Source organism: Ictalurus punctatus, chromosome 9 (genome assembly GCF_001660625.3).
Source record: "Ictalurus punctatus breed USDA103 chromosome 9, Coco_2.0, whole genome shotgun sequence".
NCBI classification, from domain to species: domain Eukaryota; kingdom Metazoa; phylum Chordata; class Actinopteri; order Siluriformes; family Ictaluridae; genus Ictalurus; species Ictalurus punctatus.
The window spans coordinates 17,762,918-17,789,305 of record NC_030424.2 but is presented as its reverse complement, the minus strand read 5'-3'; the positions used below and the strand labels follow the sequence as shown (position 1 = coordinate 17,789,305).

At 41.4% G+C, this 26,388-nt stretch overlaps 1 protein-coding gene across 3 annotated transcripts in view; it reads right to left on the bottom strand.

The window, feature by feature from the left end:
* The window catches only part of LOC108269480 (neuronal PAS domain-containing protein 3), a 253,602-nt gene that overhangs the window by 129,379 nt on the left and 97,835 nt on the right, over positions 1-26,388 (bottom strand). For all 3 annotated transcript variants that reach the window (XM_017475393.3, XM_017475394.3, XM_017475395.3), the window contains exon 3: positions 23,682-23,926. In XM_017475393.3, coding sequence (XP_017330882.1) covers positions 23,682-23,926 — 245 coding nt within the window. The remainder of the gene's footprint in view (positions 1-23,681; positions 23,927-26,388) is intronic.

Genomic DNA, 26,388 nt, shown 5'->3' with positions numbered 1-26,388 from the left:
AGAATAGAATCCCTTTTCAAAATGACGTCGGGAAACTTCCTTCTGTCCGCAAAGCGGTGTAAACGTATTTCCGTTTTACCTTACGCGCGCTGGATACTTCAGGAAAATGCAGGAACGTGCTAACTAACAACACGAAAGGTAAAGTTTAGAATATTAATGTTTACGTATTTACAGGTTCTTATATTTTGAGCCTTTTGGTAACGGTAATGATCATTTCCAGTTTACCGTTATTTAACGTGTAACTGCCTTGGATGGGAAACTAGGCTAGCTAGCAGCAACAAGAAAAACATGCATCTCTTTCACCCTGTGTTGCGACAAGTTTAGCAACAAGTGTTAACGAGTGTTTACTTTTTATATTAATGTATAATCGCACAACATTAACCATAAATACGTAACTGACTTTCATCTAACTATACACAATCTATAGCTAACATCAGTAATGTGGAAACACGATTGCAACGAGAGTCTGCGGTCTGTATTACAGTAAATTACTCAAAAATTAGGACTTAAAGACTTTCTATTTGCAGAAGAGAACGCTAACAACTACCGTTATCCTAACTCCTCCGCTAACGTAAGCTGGGCTGGATAATACAAAAATGCTTAGCTTCATAATCAAACAGGTACTGCTCAATGAAGACTCTGTATCCTTTAGGACGTTTCGTAAGTGAAAATTTGCTACAAGTCGCTGTACAGCATCTAGACGTATTTCTGGCAGATGTAGAAGGGACTGGGTAAACTCCATAGCGTTCCACTGTGCTGGCGGAAGTAACCATACACTGCTTTGAGTCAGAACGGAAGTTGTGGGACGTCATGTGAAAAGGGTCTATTGGCTAATGGTCGCAACTTGTAATTTCTGACCTCTAACTAGGAAAAACAAAACAAACAAAAATTTTTACTGCGGAACTCGGGATGGTCTTCTCAACCCTGAGTTCAGCAAGTGACATCAAATCAACATGGCTGCTCACAGTACCAATAGTCAACAAAGTAGCACCTCTTACCTTTAAAATGTATTTGCTTTAGAGCAATCAACATACAGACATATTAACTGATTAAATATATAACACTGAACACACAGTCCGCTGTTTTGAGGAAGTAAATATACATCATTCACAGTTAGCTGGCTACCTTGTTGGTAATCAAAGACAAAAATGGAGGTGTCCATGATTGTTTCCCACTTTGTAGTTTGAACACATGGAGGTTGAAAACGACCTTCCAAGGTAAGTCGGATGTAGTATACTGCTAGGGGTTTACTCCAAACATTTTTCCTCATTTTGCTTTTGTAGAAAGCGTATTTATTCATGAGGATGAGTCAAATATTTCAGTAAGGTCAAAATGATCACTTATATCTATCAGGTGGACATTTACTGCATGTTCAATCAAAACTTCAAAACTGAATTCATGCTTTTATCATGGGAAGCCGAACACATGATATGACACGGAAGTCATGAGTACACTGTTGCTAAGCAACTGTGAAACATTTATCTAGTGACTAAGGCTAACAATTTAGTTACCTAGCACATCTTTTTTTACGAACGGTAAAGGCAGAATAAAAGGAAACCAGAAGACCAGACTGTTAGGAATATAAACATTTCCCTCAGATATGATGGTAAATTACACACTCCAAACAAGTATGACTAAACCTAATGTTTAATGTTAACGAAGATAACCGAACATCCATAGCCGCCATATTGAGAAAATTCGAACATTGCATCACAACATTTGAACTTGTGAATACAACAGTGGGCCATCTAAATTGATTCTTTTTTCTTCCTCAAGTTCCTCAAGTTTGGTCTTGCCAATTCCCACCCACTAGCTTCCTCTTCCCTATCATACGACACCTACCAACCGGTGAGGGTGGGGAAACCACGTGGCTAGAGATGAACCGATGTATCGGCCGATAATCGGTATCGGCTAATAAAGGCTATTTTTCCTGCTATCTGCCATCGGCTGATAGTTTAAAAACATCTGATGATCAGGGCCGATTATATTCTGTCAATCAAAAGAGGGCGGGAAAACACATTGATTTCGTGCTGTGTGTAAACATGTCTCTTGTGTCGAATGATGACAAAAGTGAAGTTTGTAATCTCTGCACCGTCGATCCCTGCCCCCCGCTGCCTGCTCACCCTTGCACTGAATTAAAGCGCCAGTACACCGTTGAAAGATTTAAGTGGAAGATGAATTGACAAAAAAAGTATATATTGCACAGAAAAATATATTTGTAGAGTAGTATATTTCATATCCAGTTATATATATATATAAATATATATATATAAAAAAGTTGATATTATGTATAAGTTTGATGTTCAATGATGGAGTAGAAATGCTTTTGTTTGTGGTGAGTGAATGTGAACCTAACAGGAGGTTTTTTAGAATTCAGTCAATGTTAATATGAATTAATAACATTCAATAAGTTAAGAAATCTTAATCTTCAGAATTTAATTAATGTGTTAATGTTAATTTGTGTAATGTGTTTTCTATTTATGAGATCAGTTACTGTGAAACAACTTGCTGAAATGGAGAGAATAAAGTTTTTATTTGCATTTCCTTCAGAATTCTTTTTTGAAAGAAAAGAAAAAAAAGAATTCTTTTTTCTTTTTTTACTCATTATTAATTTAAAAGAAGGCATAACAGGCAGAACTTTCGGTATCGGTTATCGGTATCGGCCGATATCACTCTGAATAAAATAATAATAAAATAAATAAAATAATCGGTATCGGCTGAGAAATTTAGTATCGGTGCATCTATAGTTTCAGCCAAGACATGTGAAGCCAACCTCTGCGTCTCTCTTTCAAACTACTGTCCTGCTGCATCACAGGGTGGAGTAACATACTAGGAGGAAAGAGCTATCTCCCCTCACCTGCATACATGAGCTCACAGATGCCCACGAATGGCTAGTGTCGCTGTGATCGACAAGGGAGAGAGAATATGCCCCCTTTCTCACCCAGAGAGTCTCCTGATCTCACAACATACACACAAACAGTGTTCAAGAACAATATTCAGTCACACACGTGCACACTGACTGTCCTTTATTACTGTCCTTGAATCACAACACATTAAAGTCAACTTATAGTAGAGCTTACTGCATGCGTGCGTGTGTGTGTGTGTGTGTGTGTGTGTGTGTGTGTGTGTGTGTGTAATAGAAGAAAGGATAGAAGGAGAGGTATATGACAGTAAAATGTCCTGATAATGGATACTGAAGGCTACTGAGCTAAAAAGAAACAGAAAAGGATGGAGGATCTCTTCTATGGCTGGATGAATCAATGGTTAGAAGAAAAGAGTGAAGGTGACTGGAAGAAGCTTTAGTGTAACGTAGTCGTGGAAACCAGTGAGCAGTATAGAGAAAAAAGACAGACCGAGAGAGAGAGAGAGAGAGAGAGAGAGAGAGAGACAGAAATGAATGAGGGTGTAGAGGCTGGAACGTAGGACACGTTTCAGACATCGAAAGGCTGATGTTACAGTCTGCCAAACGACATAATGAGGCATTGAGGCAGAAAATATTAGAGCCCGGGGAATATTTGGGGGAGAGTAATTAGGAGCTAACCTATAGTGGCATGCTAAACACAGAGACTGATCTACATACCTGTACACAACTGGAGTCTATGGAGCTTCACCAGCGGAGGACTACACACTCTAGCCACAGTAACGCACACATAAGGCTCTTATTAAGATGTAGTGTAGGAGCTCCAGGAACAAGTTAATGCCAATGCAAATGTTAAATGCTAAAAGAAGGCCAGTGGTGCGACCGAGGCTGAGCATAAAGCCATTTGTGAATGTGAGTGTAAACCAGTGACAGCTAGGTAAGAGTGTGTGAATTTAGAAAAAACAAACAGATTGTGTTATATTTTCTAATTACGCTCCCTGTAGTGATTTGGTAGATGTGTGAGGTTGGTTTCCTGACTTCATCCATGTAAATCAAACACCGCTCGCGCTGATCATGCTGCCAAGCCGTACAAAGTGAAAGAGAGAATATACTTTTGGATGACTCAACCCTTTTGCAGCTAAGATCAGGAATTATGTCCTGCGTAAAAAAATAAATAAATATTTTTTTGAGAATTCATTGCATCTCAGTACCAGGGCTTGAATTATTCATTCCGGTGATGTAATAAAAATATGCACAATTTCTATTTTTATCTAAAAATAATAATAACAACAATTTGGTGTGTGTTCAAATGTGGCGCTAGGTGGAGCTCCACTCGAAGAGCAGAATACTGACCACTGCATTTAATCACCAGAGAGAGACAAGAATCCTGTTTCGGTCTGTGTGTGTGTGTGTGTGTGTGTGTGTGTGTGTGTGTGTGTGTGTGTGTGTGTGTGTGTGTGTGTGAGAGAGAGAGAGAGAGAGAGAGAGAGAGAGAGAGAGAGAGATCGAGTTTCAGATCTGTGTGCAAGTCCAGTGTTTGTGCTCATGTCCTGATGGAGCGAGAGCAGGCAGGAAGCACTACTGGGAGAGAATGTGCACACTAAAAATTAATGAACTCTGAACTCCTCGCTGCGCTGCTCCTACAAATTGCATTGCCTCACAACTCGGGGGCATGCTGGGTGGTTTGATGCCTTCCCCACTGTCCATCTTTCTGCTGAGCCAATTTTCATTTAAACCTCATTAAAAGCCTGAAATGAACATTTTGCATTAGTTGAAGTGTCGAGATCCGTTGACTATCCATAGAACAGGGTCTTAGAGAAAAAAAAAACTGAGACGGGAGAGGAGAGTGTAGGGTGTAAGAATTAATTATAAGATATTAGCATACAAGTCATCTCATTGCAAGTTGAGTTAATGGAAGAATTAGTTCCATCATGTGTTAAATAGTCAGAGCTGATCTAGGAGCATTTCTTCCATTTATTACACAAAGGTCAGTTTATAGGGTGGCAGGGCAGAGCTGTACATGGTCACAGAATGACAAAGGTCCTCACGGTGTTTAAAACTACAATACAGCACCAATTAGGGGATAAAAAAGCAGATTATGGTCTGTGTTAGCATTACAACAGCATGCAGTTTTGGCATACTGTATCCTATATCAGAGTGATTTAATTAAGATTGTTATCAGAGCTTATTGGAATGCTGCATTATCTACAAGCAATATCAACCCCAGCAGCTCAAACATAATGAACACGCTTCAGATTACATGTTAGCAACTCCACCTAATTGGGCTGCTTGCATGAAGTGCTTTTTGTCTCTCATTTCATTACAGCCTTAAATGGCACTGCGGATGATGCAGCATTATCTGCGAGCAGCAGCAGACTGCAGGTGAAGCGGCCCGAGCTCTTATCACTCCTGGCCACTTATCGCTGCTCCTCTCCATCGCCTTCTGAAGGTCTTGCCCGATGCCGCTGCCTGTAATGGAGCTCATATGCAAAAAGGTGTTCTATATGGGCCTTGACCCCCACCTTCACCCACACACACAAACCCCACCGCTGAACTGAGCCAAAAACATACCAGATTTGACTACAGAGGTGCTTCTGAAACTGGGTGGGGGTTTGGGGGAATATTTCAGCAGCAATGTTGTAATTCCCACCCTCCCAACTTCATCCACACCCTCTACCAAAAATAAAAAATAAAAAAACCTGTTTGAAATATTTTGTCCTGGATTGCATTAGGCAGGCTGAAATTAATCTACCATTACAGAGAAAATTTAAGACTCTAAAGCTTTGAGGGTGGCAGTAATAAAACAGTTTAACTGCTCTACTGAAAACATGATTGGTTGAAGGCAGCCACCAAGCGTTTTATCATGTGCTAAAGAGGAGACAGGGAGGAGAGAATGAGGAAATGGAGAGGTAGAGAAGACCTCAGAGCTGGTTTTAGTGCCATTCAGCCTACTCATACTTAAAATTACACATAAACACATGACACGGTGCTAGCTGGATAACGCTATACACTAGATTAGGACACTTGTGTTCCTAACAGTGAATACACATTTCTGATTGCATGTATCTGCATATACACCGATCAGCCATAACATTAAAACATTGCATTATATTGTTTAGGTCCTCCTTGTACCACCAAAACAGCTCTGACCCGTCGAGGCACTGACTCCACAAGACCTCTGAAGGTGTGCTGTGGTATCTGGCACCAATACATTAGCAGATTAGCAGCAGCAATGAGCCCATGACCCTGTCGCCGGTTCACTGGTTGTCCTTCTTTAGACCATTTTTGGTAGGTACTAACCACTGCATACCGGGAACACCCGACAAGACCTGGCGTTTTGGAGAAGCTCTGACCCAGTCATCTAGCCATCACAATTTGGCCCTTGTCAAAGTCATTCAGAGCCTTACACTTGCCAACACAAAAACCACGAGAACTGACTGTTCACTTGTTGCCTAATATATTCCACCCGTGACAGGTGCCATTGTAACGAGATAATCAATGTTATTCACGTCACCTGTCAGTGGTTTTAATGTTATGGCTGATCAATGTATACTGGTAGGGAAAAACACACACAATATACCAAGGTTGAAAATAACAACCATTACTGCATAGAAGGAAAGCACCAGAACAAGAATTTTCGACTTAATGGTTGCTGTCCTGCAGGTTTTTTTTGTTTGTTTGTTTTTTCAATGCTGTGTGTCACCACTGTTTGACACCTCTGGCACACAGAGTTAATGAGCCTCTAAATGTGCATTTGTGGGATGGGATTCTCCTGCCCAGTGGAAGGCAAAATGTGCCCTATGGGGTTAAAGTTCACCCGAGGATGACAAGATCTTGGATGCCCATTTATCCTGGCAGGTTGATGAAACCTCGCCTCAAGTCAGGACACTGCTAGCACATGACATGCACCTCTGAAGCATAACAATAACCCTCCCATGCCAAGAGGCCGAAGCACACTCCGATTTCAGGGCTTCTAATCCCTCTCAGACATTTCAGGGCATTTTTACTACCTTCATATTACACTGTAGCTCAGAGTTTAGTTTTTGTGTATGCAGCTTGTCTGTTCCTTTGATTTCTTCAAAGGAAACTCAACATTGCGTGAGCTTCACGCTGTGGGAAGTGCCCTTGCGCGTGACCGGTATCTGAAGTCAGTGTACAATCATGCCTATTTATAGGCCTGCTGTGGTCAGGTGAGGTGGCATTTTGCACATCGCATGACTATAAAACAGCGCATGTAAACCACATCATCAGCCTTATAATCTTCATTATAAAAGCATGTCGGTTGTTTGTGTGAACACTCCTAAAAACTCTTCACTTCCTCTCTATTTTTTCACAAAAAAAATCTCATTACTTTTCTGTCCCTATGTAAAAAAAAGTATGAGTCAGAGAGTGTTCAGAAAGTGTGTTGCTGTTTGTTTTATTACGGAGGAGGGCAGGGACACTTTCTATGTGTGGTGTATGGGAGTGGAACGTGCTATAGTGCGGTTCTGCTTCCTGCTCTCTCGCTTCTCAGCTGAAGTATATATATATATATAAAAATTCATTCATTAATTATTATTTTTTTAAAGCACAATGAAGCGGCGCTGCTCTTAGCTCTCTCACTTCTCAGCCGAAGGGTGATGGGTTCTCCCTCCGGTATAGAGGGTCAACCCACCCTCTCTGACTCTGAGGAGCCATAGGGGGGAACCAGTGAGAAGAAGAGCGCTACCTCACACCTCAGAAAATCCCCCTTTTTACCGGAAGTGCACCATAAAGTGTCACGCTTCTGGAGAAAGCCATGATTACAACCACGTGATGAGGGATTATTGGGGGGATACAGCCCCCCTGACTTCGCTGCCGTTGCTGGAGAAAGGTGGATCACAAGTGCCTCTTCCACCTTCGGCATAGCAGAATAGCTGTACTGTTTAGCCCCCCAATAATCCCACATCACGCGGTGGGATTCGAATATGATGAGGGCGTGTCTATCCCCAACACACATAGGACAATCCTATCAACATTGAGAAAGATAAAGTTAGGTCTGGGCATCCCCTCCAGTCTCTATGGAGCCTGTTAGAGCTTATGACAGCAGCAGCCAGTGTCATACCATTGGGCCCATTGCACATGAGACCATCCAGTGGTGGCTGAAGGTCAGGGGTTTCATCCGAGAACAAAACCCCTGAGAGTAATTAGTGTCACGCAGCGATGCCTACATGCTCTGAGAACTTGGAGGTGTCCCCGGTTTATAGCCTCGGTTTACACTTTAGGGGCGTCTCTTATTTGTAAGATGGTAATATCAAACACCTCCCTCATGGTGTCTGGAGCGGCCCTCATCTAGTGTGGCCTTGAATCGTGGGCCAAACACCTAGCACTGAATTCGTTCTCCTCAGTTGAGAGGTCACCAAGTGTTAGACAATACAGTGGTGGTCTCATATATCAACCACCAGGGAGGATTACGTTTGCGTCCCCTGTTCAAGCAGGCTCAACTAATTCTTCTCTGGCAGAGGGGAAGTTTTGTCAGTGAGTGCAATGTACATTCCGGGCAACCGGAATGTGGGGGCAGACATCCACCCTGTCAAGGCAGGGGCTGAGGCCTGGGGATTGGAAGCTCCATCCACAAGTGGGTGAGTTCATATGGCGGAAGTTCGGCCGAGCAGAACTGGACGTGTTCGCCTCCAAAGAGATAACATGCTGCCCGCTGTAGTTAGCTCTCACTCCTCCCACACCAAAAAAAAAAAAAAAAGGTCAGGGCTGGACGCCATGGCACACACATGGCCGGGGTCACGTGGCCAAGACATTGCATAGCTCTGTCATACTGGGGCATGCCTATGAATTGTGTCTTTGCTTCAGATAATAGAGGCTGATGACTTGGTTTACAGGCGCCGTTTTATAGTCACGCTTCCCACAGCGTGAAGCTCAGGCCCCATCTCGTTCCCTTCTCAGGGAACAGGGTTACATGCAAAACCCAGATGTTTTCTTTAACTAGTTTAGTTATACAGTGATTTCATTAAAAATCATGCTTGTATTTACATTGAAGCTCTGTGTTAGAGCTGTTCAGAGCAGTTTAAAAGTAACCAAATTAAGCATAGTTCCAACATGAGATCATTAGACAAAAGAGCAAACCACATACATTTTAGTGTTGGTCAACAACACAAATTTCTGAATTGCTATAGGCCTTAAAACAAATATATAACTTTCTGTAAATATGTGCAGTCTGTAAGTTTAGTATAAAGCAGGAGCGTTAAACCGATTCTGAGTGGGCCACATCGGCATTTTTGAAGGGCCATAAACTATTCTTGTTTTTAAGGTATTTTTTAAGTGCATCTATTCGCTGATCTGATTATGGTTGTGAGTCAGTTTATCATATTTGTGTTTCCAAGGAAGACAAAAATTTTATATTTATTCGTGCTGCAGCCTCTTTACTGTAGCAATAATAAAAAAAAATCATATAGACGTCTTCTCTATTCCTCAGTCTTCCTCATCTTATGTCTTCATTCTCCAACTTCTTCAATTTCTTCATCAACATATTTATATTCCACTCACTGGGTCTTCCATTTATGCATTTGGAGTCAATCACTTTATCAATGTCAGTTAACACCAGACATATTTCTGAAATGTTTTTAGACATGCATCAAATCCAGCAGTAGACTGACAAGAACTCGCTGAGACAAGCACATGATCATGTTACATTTGTGTATATACTCTGTCTCTATTTAAATGCATAAAATGCATTGGAAACCACTTTCACTGTCTATTGGTGTCAACTTTATCCATTCATTGAACTTCATTAAACGAACACTTTATCCTGGTCCAGGTTTGTGGTGCATCCGAAGCCTATCCCATTGAAGGGCACAGTACACACATACATTCACACACTCATTCACATCTGGGGCAGTTTAGTGTAGCCAGTTCACCTATCTGGATGTTTGGGATTAGTGGGAGGAAACTGGAGAACCAATAAGAAGACACATGGAGAATACACAAAACTCCACACAGACGCTAACTCGAGCACAAGATTGAAACAGGGACTTTGAAACTGTTAGGCATCAACATTACCCACTGTGCCACTATGCTGCTCTGTGAATTTATTTAAAATCGTAATATATAATGATGTCAGGTTTCTGCAAAGTTTTTGTACAATAATGATAATTACAGGGTTCACTGTGGCTGAATTACTGTTGTCCTTATCCATCTTGTTATTCTGACACTGTATGATTAGGCATTTGTTCTCCTTATATAAATTTGCGATGGTGGTATTAATAGAACACAAAGAGTGGGCAGATGGTTGCTGATGCAGGGTTTGAATTCTATGTAATACTGGCCCAGTGTGAAAACGCTGCACAGTATTTTGCTATGGGCCATTTCTTTTTTCTTTTTTTTTCTTGTGCAGGGTGAATGAAATGAGGCAGGAGGCCATATTTGGCCAACGGGACTTGAGTCTGACAATTGGGTTTGACAATTATAAACACCTTCACAAGGGCTTGTTAACAGACTGACTTTTGAGGTCGGCACAATGTGTAGTGAGAGTATTTGTTTGTTATTTTGCATACAGGGGAAATTTATATTAGAACCAGTGCATCTCACAAAGCCAGACATGATTACTAATGAGATGGGCTTTCAGAAATGTGGTAGGGGTTTGATAATTGTAGAGAAATTCCAAGCAACACCATGCTCACGAGCGTTCCCTCGAAAACTGTTCCAATTTCCAGCCTGTGTACTTTTAGCATCCAGAGAAGGAGAAACATCGTCTTAAGCAAGTTAAGTCTTAATATGGATGTTCAACTGAATCATTTTGGCTTGAAAAGGTAATCTTTGTTTTAAATGTGTGTAATCTGTTCTCTGCACGCGTGCCACACAGATACATGCTTAAGTGGTGTGTTATGTGGTGACTATTCCTCCATCCTGGAATACATCCATGGTACAATATGCTTGTCAGTTGTTTTGTTCCCCACTACATTCCCACCTAGACTTAATCCAAGATTGGTATTTTATGTTTTCTGAAAGATTAAATTCAGCCCATGAACATCTTTATAACAAATTTTTCAGTGCTGGAGTCTGACACTGCCGATCTACAGGCTGTCCGAAAAGTCAGGAACCAATTAAGGTGTGTACATGTCTGTAATGCACTTGGGATGATGCGACTAAATCAGGAATACTCCACAGGTCTTAATTCAATTTGTGTTTACTTCGAGTATGACTTTAGACGGATTAAGGTCATCAATAATCGCTGTTTACATAGTAGTTTCTTAATCAGAGTATCGTCTTAATCTGGTTAATATCAGAATACTGTTGTCCATGTAAAAGTAGTCACTGCGTGTAAAACTGCATGTGCTTCATTTTGTATTTATTATTTGCAACAGACGCTCTAGCTGCTCTTCACTCTTACTCATTTTCTCAGCCGTTGTATCATGTTTTTGTGGATTCTGCTCAACCACTGGTTCCTGACTATAGAATTTACTGATCTATTGCACTACTACTGTTCTCAGATCTATTACCAGTGTTTTTCTACCTTGTGCTTCTATGTGTAGGCTTTAAGACATACTAGCTGTCTACAGAAAGATAATCATAAAGTCAAGGCGGTATTGCATTGTGGGTAACTGCTTACGTTGTACCAGTATGGCACTCAGGCTATGGGTAAGACACATCTGACAAGGCCACTATTTAGCATGGCAGATTTTTGAAGACATGCTGTAAAGCCTTGTGGTGGTGTCAGAGGGCTAACACACAGAGTTGTAGAGAGTGCTGAAGGCTAACAAGGCTGAAGTGACGCGCTCTGCTGTTAGCTCAGGCTGGTGACTCAGTCAGCATTTCAGCTTCGGCAGGAAACAGGGTCATCCCGGCCACACACGCACAATCACACGCACACACACATACACAAGTTTTGGGGCTCCTCATTAGAGCTGAGCTGGTTGCATGCATGTCAGCAAACAGTGGCTGGGAGCAGGATGGAGTGTGAGATCGGGGCAGCCCGTCACATTTCTCAGCTGACTTTGCAGAGTAATGAGGCGAATACCAACAGGCTGAGGCTCCACCGAAGGTGTTTTCCACGTAGCATTTGATTAATTGCACTACGGAAAAGCATCTCTGAACTGAGGCTGCTCAGGAAAAGAGAGCAGTGAGCACTTTAGAGATGCTTCAACTGGAACTGTTTCTCTGATCTATAGGTCTGAGTCTGAGAAACTCCCGCTATCTGATCTACTGTATAAGAAGAAATTTGTGCATGATCATATACTGTATGTATGAGTATGGGCTTGTGCATGTCAGTAATGTTATGCACCATCCTACTGATTAAGTGGAGTACATAAGCATGAGTGACACCAAGTTCCTGTCCAACAGTTAAATGGCTTCAATATTCATTCACTCTTATAGAAAGTGTTTCACTCTCTCCAGCTCTACACAGAAGTACGTAAAAAAACAGCAATAGACAAGCATCATGCTAACGAAATTCACTTGTCTGGGTTTAGATCAGTTCCATTGTTACTGAAACATCATGCAATTTCAAACAAAGGGGGTGGGGGGGGGGGGGGGGATTTGACATAAGATGCAGGCCTGTATTTGAAAATGCTCTTTAGATTATTTCAAAGAGGCTCTGTTTTAAAAGCAGCGTTTCGCCTGTCTGCAGTTGAACAAGGGCGGCAGACTGGGGCTGATCTCACTATTAAAAGTGACAGAGCTCTGTAAAATGGTTTGTAATTGTGCCGATCTTGTGTTCTGGAAGCAGATGAAAAGTGTCCCTGTTTTTTGAGCAGCTTGACTTAATGGAAGGGCAGCAGTGCTGCTGTATATGGGCCTAAATTGATGCAATTATTTGGTGGTGAGAAAGAAGAAAAAAAAAACAGAAAGCTTCCATCTGATTCACTGGCACATCCAGTAAGAGTAAAAGCTGATTCCAAAGAGCAGAGACAGCAAGCAAATACAAACAGGTTTTTTTTTTTTGTTTCATCAGCTTCAGAGGCTTGGTTGACAACATTTGTAGTTTGCTCCAAGGCCTTTGATAGTCCAGATGGACTATAAGTAGCAACATTTGGAATACTAGCCTAGGTTACCTTCTTTTACAGATCGGTGTTTGTTTGCACAATGCTACGAGCTACTAAAGCTGCTGCGTTTTGAAGTGCATGTCGTTGGTGTAACAGTTGGGGGAGAGAAGACTGCAGACTGTGTTTCCAGTATTTCAGCTCTCACTGAAGCAATCGCCGTTGCTTTTTGTAAGTAAATAAATTCGGCTTATTTCTTCGTTTGCAGACACCCTCCTGCCTTGTTTGTGCGAGGTCCAACAAGTGCAGTTTTACCGGATTTACATTTAAAAGGGACCCCCATGCGCAGTGGAAAATAAGTGTTGATTCGCAGAAGTATCAGCTGTGAAATCGATTGAGGTTGTGCGGCGCTCCCGAGCAGGCGGGCTGTGGCCAGGCTCGGCCGTTACGGCCTACTTCAAAAGGCAATTAGTCCGATTTCACATTCCCCGGCAGCTGAATAATTTCGTATAATTTTTCAGGAGTGCTGGATGAACGCCAACTTTGTTGGAAAGCGCAGAACCCCTGTCCCCTCCTCTCCCCCTCTCCTCCCTTCATATGTTCCCCTCATTCCACCCTCGGCCCTGGTTTCTCCCCGACTGCCACCCCTCTCTTCCCTCATGTGCTCTACTCATAATTTGAAAATCCTGCTGAAACATGGCTGTCCTAATTACATGCGCATCGATGTGCTGTTGCCTTTACCCAACCTCGTTCCCGCTGGGCCTGAGTCACCTGTGGCCCCTACGCACACACGCACATATGCGCCCCCACCACACACACACACACATACACTAATTTCATCTTAGTACAGCGCTGTCAGACATCTCCCTTGACTGGGCGCTTTTAATCGATTAGCTGAATGTCTATATAATACATCAGCAGCTGCCAGGCAGAAGAGATTCAGCAGTCAGACAGTTTAATTACTGTACATGTGTACCAGCACAAAAAAAATAATAAAACAGCCACGGCATACCCACTGCTTTCTGCTCTGGAGCCTGGAGGTTGTGTGCTGATCTCCTCCGTCTGATCCAAAATATGAACGTAGCATACAGGGTGAAAACAACTGGTAGAGAAATAAATAAATAAATTTAAAAAACTATGCAAATGCACAAAGTGCTTATTTTGTAGGGGTTTGTTTACAGAAATTTGACCGTGAGATCTATGCTCAATTGCAGTAATGAAATCCCTTTCTCAGGCACATATTTAGCGTTCTCATTTAATCACTGCTATTAAGCCGCACTGCCAGAGCAAGATGCAAATCTCGTGCAGAACAATTCGGCATTAAATCCACAACCGCCTTTCTACTCATGATGCCTTTTCGAGTGAGTTGAATGGGCATTCATTAGCAACAGGCAAAAAAAGGTTTGAAAGGAGTAAAATACTAAAATCTATAGAAGCCTACTTCAGATTCGATCCACCCAGACCAGCCTTCAGTATGTGTGTGTATGTGTGTGAGTGTGTGCAGAGTGTTCTACCTCCTATAAATATGCTCTCGTGTCAGATATTTCTCTTTGGCTGTGTTCGCCTAGCATAAATAATTACAAACTAAAAGGCTTGAATCATTATGGGCAGCTGCCAGTGATTGATACGCGTACAGGCTATGAGAGGGTTGGAGGAGAAAGAGAACAGACAGTCCACTTTAGAAAGTGTCTACCGAATTGATTTAACAAGTTTAATGTGTGCATCAATGTGGGACTATTACTGATCGTAAGCCTCAGTGATGCTATTTGTTCGACTGGCAAAATACTGCTCTTTAGAATGAGTGCATTAAGTCTAAGATTGCAGAGAAAACCCTATTACAACTTTATTGCTGGTAAATTGGAACCAAACGTTGTCTGTATTTCAATTATTCTGAGTTACCCGTGAAATAAATCGATTTTGTATAGGCTCAATCACAGAGACAGTGATGAGAAACGGCTTATTACACCCTGACAACCCAAAGCTGGTCTTTTGTTTTTCCCCTCAGCAATTTTCAAGAAATTGTCAATTAAGGACTTTCTTTCTCCTCCCTGATTGGGCAACGGGAGCACATCGGCCCATGGCGGAGCGATCGTCATGCATCTTGTATGGCTGGGTGCTATTCTCAATGCTTGTTTGGGTTTTAAATTTTAATCTAGCCCTCCTACGCCGGCGTGTCAACAAAAACTCACCCAGTGTGACATGGAGGATAATCATTACATAGCTCATCTCCTGCCAGCAGAGTGAGCTCTCTCTGCTCCCCCTGAGCTGGCTCAGGCCTCTGCAACTCACACCTCATTTTCCCCTGAATGTGTTCCCAAAGTGTTACGATTAAGGATGCTTGCGGTAGTAAAAAAAAGAAGAAAAAAAAAAAGCCTTATTTTCTGTCTGTCTAATGGTCCTGGTGTTATAGAATTCCAGCATACGTAAATATCAAGCACATGCATAAGCATACTGTAACCCTGGTTAGAGGCTAAATGTTTTGTGAAATGTGTGCAAGCATACAGCATATGTTGCACGGTAGGGATGCAGATTTGACTTAAATGATGTGTGAGGGATCAAACAGAACTCTTGTCAAGTATTACTTAGACTTATTAAAGATTTTGTACAAGTTACTGCAGACGTCCAAATAAATGTTCACGATAACGATGTGTCTGATTATATTTTAAACCGCAGCCGTTGATGTAATTGCAGCTTCGGAATTCGACGTGATGTTTTAACTCCATGCATCTAAAAGAACACGCCGTCACTTTCACAATACTTCCTCAGTCCTTGTGGGATTTGTGAAAGTAGCAGTCACATTAAGCAAATGGAATAGAGAGCCGCATTACACACAGCCTGGAGATACAGCTGCCTCACATCCAAGTAATGCAAATTCCAAACCAACCAGCACAGACACAGACAAAAAACAACAACAACAACAACAACAACAACAACAACAACAACAAAAATTTCACTGCAGAGTTTAATTAAAGGATCTGCATAGTTTGAATGCTGTGAAAAAAAGAGTAAGTTCAAAATCCAAACAATGCCTTGAAGTTCTATCATTTAACAGCATCAGCTCTTTTTATGGCTCAACCATGAAACAGGAAACACAGATTCCCTCTTCGTTATGGCAAATGACACTCTCATCCCCTCGTTCCCTTCTCTCTTCCTCTCTTTCTCCTCCTCTCGTCCTTACAATTAAAGCTCTCTCTGCTGAGATGCATCTTTTTCATACGGAGATGAAGCAACAACAAATCAGAGAGGAAGACGAGAGAGGCGTTATTAATCAGGAGAACATGCTCTCACTGACCCGCGCAAAACAATAGCAGTGTATGCCAGAGGATTTACCCAGCCTCGCTTTGGCACACACAGCTTCCTTTAGCTGTAATTGGCTTGGCAGCTTAGGAGCTAATAGTGAAAGGCAGGATGTGTATTACTGCTGACATTTCTGACACTGCTGTCCTCGGAGAGTACGACGTGCACAGGGTGTTCAGGGTCTCTGTTCCAGTTACTCAGCTTAAATATGAAACTAGAAGATAGAAACTCCATCTGAAGTTACAGTTGTAATTCTCTGTATTAAGGGAGGTAATATTGCTGTAATGCTGCCATGTAGAAATCTAAAAAATAAATAAATAATAATAAATAAAAAAAAACACACACACACAACAAAGCAAAAACTGATCCGGTGACAAGGTAACTGTATTAAACTACTGGCTATAGGATACACAGCTGTCTCTAACCTGGTTCCACACGACAGCATTCTTAGTGTAAGTTATTGTAATATTGAGCCAAAGAGACTATTCAATAGTCTATTTTCAAAGTCTCTTAAACTAAAGCACCTAGCAGCCAGCTGTGGCCAAGTGTCTCATCATATCTATATTTCATTTATTTCTTAGAGAACAATTCCAGTTAATTGTGTCGGTTTTCACTGGCTCCTTGTCTTATCTTCTGTAGGAAATGTAAAAATGCAACAGAAAGATTGGGCGGGAAACTATTAATGAATCTTGGGTCATAGGGGATTGATAAAGCATAAATGAAGTAATTTTCTCGCACTTGGTGTCCAACTGGGATTTGCAGGGTGACGGAGGACAAAATGAAAATGAAACCTGTGTTATTTCTAATTACTTAAATCAAGCAGCGAATTCCATCAAACACAGACTTTCTTCGAGACACTACTTGTGGCAAGAGTTTCGGCTAATATAAACAATACACTTCATGCATTATTCATGTGTCTATATTCCCGCTTATTAGCGGCGGCGACTGTGTTGAGGCAGATAGCGTGATTGAGGGGAGTGGAGATGAGGGAGGCTGAGGCACTCTCATGGGCCCTGGGCTATCTGCTGATTGACTGGGCACTGATCCCAGTGCTACTGACAGCCAGCCTGAGAGATGGACATGTGGCCATTTCTGCTAGCATGCAGCAGGACAACATGTCCACCTTTCCAACTGGGGCTACTGCCAACTCAAAACTTAGGGTCACTGGAGAAACCAAGAGAGATACCATATGGTTTTTAGAGTGGAGGTATTCTGGGATGCTGTCTTCGTAGGATCCTGAGCGCTCAAGCATGACTCCAGGTCAAGAAGCAAAATTTCACCTTCCTCCTCTGGCCTGGATCTCGCCTGCCAAAATCATCAGCACCTCAATAGGCGAGTAATGCAGAGAGAAAGAGAGAGAAAGAGAGAGAGAGAGAGAGAGAGAGAGAGAGAGAGAAACCCTGTTCTCTCAGCCATCATCACACCCGCTTATTATAGATATTAGAGAATAAAACGGGTGACCGAAAACTGTTAGTCATGCGTTGAGATGGCAATAGCTAAATGCTTCACGCATGAATCGCTCCCTTTTCGAGCGGGTGCAGACGCCTCTCGACCCTGCCTCTCGACCTCGGCTCTATCGCCCCACTTCCAGCCCATCGCTAAATGCTAAAAATCCATTGGTTTCGATATGAAGCCCTTTGTGACAGCATCAGAATGGCTGATTAGCTGAGTGGGGGCTAGTGAGGGGAAAGAAATGGTGTGATTAAATTGGATGATTAGGGGAGTCATTTGTGTCCTGCGAGGGGGAAGAGCAGCGGCAAACAAGGATGAGGGCAGAGGCCTTAGTGACCTTCCTCTGAAATCTTAACAGCTCTCGCACTTCGGTGAGACATCACGTGGCCCGATACAGAGTGCAAGACCCCACGATGCATGTTTGATTTTCACTGACAGAAATCAGCGTGCAGCTCACAGAGCCTAAAGCTCAGAGTTTGGAAATTCAAGATGGAGAGACTTCTTCTCGTGCCCCATCATCCAGTAAATGAGTGGGGGTGGGGTGGGGGGGATATTTATCGTAAAATAATATATGTGCTGTGACGTTTTAAAAGCCAGATATCAAAATATCAAAGAAATATTTTTGACATTTTGATTCATGTGATGTTATAAAGCTCTAAGACAACTCGGTTTAATTATAAAACATTACTGCTGCTTAAAGTCAAGCCAATTAAATTTGATTGGATACTGTTTTTATTCAAGGAGCTCTTTTCATGTCATCGTAATTTACTGTCAAAGCAGCCGGAATATTGGAAACTAAATTATTTACTACAGCCCATAAGCCAATAATGCTCCATTTGTCTCCTACTGAGAGGGACTAGACTAACAAGATTATTAAGGACATTACTTGTAATAGTGGATGCCCTTCACTTTATTTGAAGCTCATGCTGTGCTTTCAGACGCTCAACTTCAAAGAGTGCCACTCTATTCTCGGAGCAGTCTGTCAGCCGGACAAGTCCGTGGAACACACACTCGTGCATACACACACAAACACAACAGACAAATACAGCACACAGAGAAACAAATCATGTACCGGCGACCTGCACACTCTCTAAAGGAGACCTTCGCTCATTTTAAGACTACATGGAGAATTGAAAGCAATGCAAATATAATCATATAATAACCACATTTTTCTGTTTCTGTTCTTCTTCATATTATTGTACGACAGACCAGTAGGCTTCTGTGTAGTACAGTGTGCAGTAAAGACATGGTGATTTGTAATACTTTGTAAAGATATTATCTACAGCCGAATACAAGTTCAGGCAAAGAACTGAAAAGAGCTTCAATATTCATTTCAGCTGTCTTTCTGATTTATTTCTCTATTATTGGGCCATTTGCAAAAGGACTAATTACCGGGCCAGAGCTGACATCCATATAGCGCAAGTCTAGCAGGTCAATGAGAATAAAAGCAGTTAGCCATACATCATCTCCGAGCACGTCGATTTGCTGGGAAACAATGATCATATTCTTGTGCTGTCAGTTTTGCACGGAGACAATGTAGGCAAATGCACAAAAAGACTTGTGCGCACGCACGCAAAACACACCGCGTCACGCACAAACACACTGCAGGACCTGCAAACACACTCACAAACAAGGCTATTGGGAACGTGAAGGCACCCTGGAGGGTCGTCTCGCTGCCAACCCTGGCTCTGTTGTCTCCATTGAAAAGAGAAATAGGCCATTAAAAGCATAGTTGCTCACAAGTGCTCTATACGGTCGGCTCACAATTAAGACTCACACAAGCTAGCTGTATGGCCCAAACAAAATCTTGCACAATAAAAGCGCTAATTTAATAAGGAAATTAAAGGCCTTTTACACCGTGCCACGGTAGCATGTCCGTGTTTTACCATACGAGGGTAATCTATTCATGAGCAAAGCATGTACACTATTCACTGTTATTAAAACACATTGTTCAACAACAATGCTTCCTCGGGCTGTTTCTGACGGGCCAAGAAAAAAAAAGAGAAGGTGTACGAGTAATTGTTTCCATGGCAATTACTACTTTCTTTGGTGTGTATTCGAAAATAAAGCAAATAAGACAAACATGCCCAGAGCCTCCTCATAGCCAAAAGCAATTTCCTCTCCGAAATTTAGTTATGCGGAGCCTATGGGCATCATCAGCATTTAGTAATTAGTTTTATAATTACTGCTGTTTTTCTCACTGTCATTCAATTTTTCTTACAGGACGACTGGGGAATGAAACATCTCACACTCACAGCTGGGCAATTTACCATCCATTTATACAGTTAGACATACTATGGAGGCTTTTTCTTTTTCACCCAGGATGCTCTGCTTCTCTGTCTCTTTCCAAGTCCAGGTTGCAGAATAAATAAATAAATAAATAAACACTCTTTCAGCATTCTGAGAGTCTATTGTGATGCAAACGCCATTAATTCCCTCATTACCATTAACAATGAGAGTAGCACGCTGGGCACCTGGAGAGATCAGTTTAATCAGTGCCGTGCTTGGTGCCAACCTGCTCCACCAAAGCCAGCCATCCTTCAGAAGAGGCGTCCAGGACTAAAGAGCAACTGGTCTGTCAGTCTGTGAGATGGTCAAAAGACTTAATGAGCTCACCCTGTTGACTGCATTTGATGTGTTGACATGTTGTTAAATTAGAGGCGTGAGGGTTGTGCTCAGGTGGGCAGGAAACCGGCGGTAAACACGTATATGGTGGTGCTGCACGCATGCGTGCTGGTAAATGCCGAGCACGAGGTCCAGGGGACATTAGAAGACCTAATGAGTGGAAGAAGGGAGGGGATGTGAAAGAAGGTCTGATGCTGCTTCAAGGTCCCTTTGGAGTTTATTGATGAAATTATGCTAATTGGGACAAGTACATGAACATTTGGCTGCAGTTCCATTCCTTGAGCCCTGCTAATGCATGAAAGGGAAAAAAACCCCCAAAAAAAAACAGGATAAAATTTTTATGAGTGACAAAACTATAAAGAAAATTCATTGCGCTGGAAGGAATGAAAACTTCCAGGGACACTTAATAATATTGTTGCTGATAAAAGCATGTTCAGCAGAATACCTTCACCTTATATACCACAGTGAATTTTTGAAATTTGTAGTGCTCATTTGTAAGTTATAACAGGAACTGCATTGTCCTGTGGATGTTCCATAGCATTCCATGTTACTGTAAACATTTAAAACTGTTGTTCATTACTAAATAAAAATGGTCATGGCTTAATAGTTGTGGTATAAGGGGAATCAAACACCTCAGGACATGCAGTTTCGGGAAAAGAATCAACTTTTGACTGTAGCTTGTAACAGCACTCCCAGTCGTGTTTAATTCCTTATATAATAAACACATTTGAGGAAAAGCAGAAGATCTCCAACAGACTGGTGCATCCATGCAGTTATAATTAGCAGAGATCTTAGAAAAGGACTTGCAAAGGCTTCCCCTGCTCAGCTAATACAGAATGAACCCTACATCTCAGGCATTAATGTCAGCTAATTAGTGCTTTCAGTCACTCCAGCCTTGCACTTTTAAATCATTCAGAAATCACATTTACAAAAAGACAGATCTGGTGTGTCTGGAGTTCAATTTACCATTGTGTCAAATCATAAATCTTTCATTTTCTATTTTGAACCTCTACATCCGATTTCAAAACAGGATGCTGAGTGATATCCTGCATCCTCGTGGATCCGTTCCAACATTTCTTTCTTGTAAATGAAAAGGACGCTGGGAGAAAGCATGTCCTCTGCTCTTCGGCTGTCTATAGGCATGAGACACATGAATGGCAGAGGCAGGAGCGTATCGTTTTTTTGGAGTGTGTGCATGTGGGCGTGAGCGCGTGCCTGGTGAAGTGTGGCATTTTGGTGACTGCTCTCTGCTCTGCATGCATGAATAATGAATGCACAGGTGGTGGAGGGGGTCAGGAGGCCCGCGCCAGCCTCCAAACAACAGAAAGGTCATGCTTGTTTGTGCAGTGTCCTTCAACAGATGTGAAACGCTCCTGACAGAGACTAGCAAATTTTGGTTAAAACACTCCAGGAAAAAAAAAAAAAAAAAAAAATTAGTTGATGGGTCAATTACCGTAAAGGTCAACAGGCGCGAAGAGGAGAGGCAGCACGCTCGCAGGAGTTATGATAATAAATCAACACTTGAGAAGTGGAGGTCAAATTCTTTTAGTTCAGATGCCAGTAATATAGGGAGCTTTTATTACCGATAAGGGCCAGCAATCTCTGCTTTGTCACCTTTGTTTTGTATTCAAGAGAAGAGGGCTTCATTTTAATGATGTTTGGCGACTGTGAAACCCATCAGCACAGTACAAATGCCAGCTCAAACCTATTCTTTATTCCTATAGAAGCGAGAATAAAAGAGAATGTTGATTTTTCTTTAAGCAAAGAGCCGTTCCTTGAGAGCAGGGAGATCTGCCAAACACAGCTGCAGCGAGATTTCCCTAAAGGTTACAATCATCAGTTATTAGGTAGAAATGCCTTACAAGGAGTCAGCTTGGGTTTTTTTTCCTCAGTGAGTCTGGTGTAATAACAGCCGCGTGGCCTGGCGCCACAGCCCTGCATGTACAGTCACAGGCAAATTGATTGAAGGACTGGACTGCCAAATGAACTAGGGACTTCCATGCATCAGAAACAATATCATTTTCCTCCAGCTCACCTTGAGTCAGGTGCACCAGTGATCCAGAGCAGAAATGGGCCTTGCCCTCTACACCACTCTACCTGATGCAATAATGCACCATATGTTTGCATTAGCATGCTCCGTGCTGATCAAAATGTGTCACGCTCTTTCATCCTAAAACAATCCAGAGCGAGCAGGAGAGGGAAAGCTTGTGCCTCTTTAGGTCAAGGCCGTATAGTCACTCCAATCAAAGAATAAACACAGATTCATGGGCTTGGAAGCCCCGTCAGTGCACTGAGTATCCATTAACTTGAGTGACGCAGGGCAACACAACAGGAATCGATAGCAGGCTCTGTTCGAAATGTAGTGCAAATAAAATGGACCCAGCTCCTGATTCAATTCAAAGTGCTGCTGTCAATGAGACGGAAGGACACAAAGCCAGCCTCATTGTCCTCCTCTTTTATATAAGCTCACCTCTCTAAGGATTCATTAAACTACATGTTGTAGTGGGCAATTAATACATTTCTTCCACTGTGTAATTTTTTTTTTTTTTTTTTGCCGGACATGTAGATTTTCGTGGTGCAGAACGGAACAGTTCGGCGAACTTGCCGGTGTATTGTACACCAAATGATTCTGTATATACATTTTCTCATTAAAATTCATGCAGTTCTTCAAAGAGAGACGACAATGATGCCATCTGTTGTGTGCTGGCCAGAATACACAGAATGCAGCCTCCTTAAAATGCGTGCAATTTCTCCGGTCCCTATGGCCATTTTCAGTTCTGCAGTTATTCCACTTCTCCTAACTGATTCTCATTTGTAGAGCAAGGCAGAAGCGAATATAAAACATTAAAATATATTAAATTAAGTCTCCTACTAGTACTTTCAAAAAAATAAATATTTTTTCTTAAATGATGTGTGACAATCGTCAGTTGTTTTTGTTCCAAAGACAGGTCTGTGTAATATGAAAGAAAAATAAATACATTACAAAAATACACAAACATCCTGTCTGTTATCATGAAAAACCAAAAAACTCTCCTTTTTTTTTGGGGGGGGGGGGGGGGGGGGGGGTAAATTTCCATTACGCCTGACTATTGTGTATCACCTGAGGTTTAGCATTAGTTCATTAAAGAGGTCCATTACTCATATGGTCGTTACTGCCCAACAACGAATCCATAGTTACTGTTAAATCTATAGACTATTTCAGTATAGTACCATTTACAACTAATTAGGCTTCCATGAAGCATGACAAACACTCTTTATCTCACCTCATATACCCTACACAACAAATTATGACCTGATATAGGTTTTAGTGCTAAGGGGCTGGATTAATTGCCTTCATTTATAATTTTTGTTTGGCGTTCTTCTTTTCCTTTGTATTTTATGTTTGTTGCTAGGAATATATGAATATAGAATAAAAATGTCTGGTGCTGTGCAACAATTTCTATAGTACAATCAAGAAGAGAAGAGACAAGATTTTATGACAGGGTGTGACCTCTGACCTTTGACTGAGGTGTTGGGTGGTGGTCCTTCGATGCGCAGGTTCCATGGCGGGTCGCCCTGGTTGGCGAAATCCCTCATCTTTAGGTAGCTGATGGTGAGGCGGATGATGGAGGCTTTGTCCAGCTGGCTGGTGATGGCACCTGGCAGTGGCAGCATCTTGGCCAACTCATAGAACTCAAAGTTCTCCTTCCCTCTGCGTGAGCGTGCTGCATCACGCGACTTCTCCTTCCTCAGAGCCTGCAACCTGACAGACAGTAGCACGGATTAGGAAGGCAATTAAAATAAAGACTAAAACTAGACTAAAGTCGAACCTTTTCTGCACGTTGAGTGTAAAATTTTGCCACAAGTCCATATGGAAATGGAATATGTTGTAATCAGACTATTGATAAAAAATTAAATATCATTGTTTTAAACCCTGTGTGTAACAGAAAGCAAAAGTTAGTTCTAAAAATGAAAGGAAATCCATCATCTGAATGTTTAGAGTATATTGTCAATATGAACTCTCAGTAATTTTTTGTTCAGCAGCCCATAAGAAGAATTTGAACATGTCTTTGGATCAAAATTGCTCTTGCTTGCTTTCACATGATTCGCTTTATGTGAGCTGTGTAGCAGTGGTTTATATTTTTATCATGAGAAATAAATTTATCTGTCTTTGTTTCGTGCTCTTTCCTCCTGGCAAATGTAATCAACAAACCAATACAAGGATATAATATGAGCAGTAGCCTTATGATAGTTTAATAACAGTAGCTACATGAAATGTCTGATACAAAATGGGACTGCTCTTTTCTTGGAATGATGTACAGCTTTCTGTTATCAAAATGGAGCAATTATTTCTTTAATTTACTGCTCATTCATCTTGTCCAGAGGATAATTTATTACCAGGTGCCTATCGCCATTTTCACAAATTTCTCTATCAGCTGCAAAGTTTTTTGTGCGCATAGCTTGGCATTCTTCTCTCCCAGAGTAATGACAACACTCGTAATAACAACATTCTATGTAAAAGAGAAAAAGTGTTTTAAAAAAAGTAATATGTTCTAGAAAGAAACAAAAACTCAGCAGAGATTATGGGTAGAGCTTCAAATGTTAATCGACACACAGTACACAAACAGTCAATTAGTTTCCTCACCTACTGTATATGTGTACTTCATATCAATAACACAACTGCCAGGTCTAATAACGTACCGTTTCATTACATTAGACTCACAGAAGTAACTGCAGTTCTAAAAATTGATTCTGCTCAGAACAAACCAATATTTAAAAAAAAAAAAAAAGAAGATAGAATTTATTAATAATAATATTTACAATGCAACACTGCTGATTTCTCAAATCTGATCATTCAGAAGGTGTCCATGCTCCACATACACAGATTTAAAATGTTGTTCAATTGTGACATTTTCTGTGAGATGTTTATTGAACATTTAAGGAAGGAGTCTCCAGTGTCAGCACTTTGTAACAGTCAGAGGTAAAGCTGTTCCTTTAAGATCGATATCTCGTTTTATTAAATTTTAGAGAGAGAGGAAAAAAAGGGAGGCTGGTGAGGGATAAACTGTTCATGTAATGTAAGTGATAACAGGAACAAACTTGTTTTGTGAAACATAATTAAAAAAGAAAAAAAAAAAGATGATAAAAAGTTCCTATATATTTGTACATTTTATAAATAACAGAAATTTGTTTCTACTTATTAGAGGAATAATACAAGGGGTGTGTATAATACACGTGTTTTAATTTTGATTTATGCCTTGTCTCCACCCCTGTCCTGTCACTCGTTGTCTCCCTCATGTGACTTGATTACTCGCACCTGTTTCGAGTTTGCCCTTTGATTAGTTTGTATATTTAAACCCTCATATTTCTTTGGTCTGAATTTGCCGAGTCGTTTCATTTTGTATCACGTTATGCTGATTTTCGAGTTAGTTCCGTTTCCTCGTTTGTGCATTTAGTGTACCCTTGATATTGCCTTTCGTAGATCACCTGACCTCTGCCTACCCACTGTTTCTGATTCGCATTCTGTTCGGATTCACATTTCGGGATTTGTCTGCCTGCCTCTTTCAATAAATGCTTCAACTGAATGTGTCCAAACTCTCCAAACCTGACACTCCAGTTCGCACTGGCAGCATCACACCACCATCACGTCGCTGATTATTTTCCTATAACCGCACTCCCTGTTGTGTTTTATTCCTTACTTATTCAATATACTGCAGTTAACTTTCACTCCTGTGCAGAATTAGCAAGCCTCATCAACAACAGACTGGGTCGAAGTGGTCTATAGGCAGCAGACTGTTACGACGCGGCTAAAATTGCAGTTGCACTGACTTTCTTCTGGTCCGGAGGGAGACTTTGGCTCAATTGATTTACTCGTCAGAATCCAAAAGTGGGTCGAAGTTGTGATTAACTCAGGCCTGAGATCTCATGAGGCGGCTTCCTGAACGACTTTCATATTGCTGTCTTTTTTTCCAGAAAGCTATGCAGCAGGCCAGAAAACGTCCCTTCAGAAAAAAATAAAGAAATGATAAGATCGACAAAGAATGCTGCACTGAGCAGATCATATTTTCTGGTCAGGCTGGGTCTTGAAATCAAAACAAGAACACGGAATAAGTTAAATAAGTCAACTGCTCCTTCTGCAACACAAACCTCAAGATTTATTTCAAGATCTCTTTGTGTTCCACAGTACAGCCATATTCCTTCATTTGACATTTATTTATTAATATT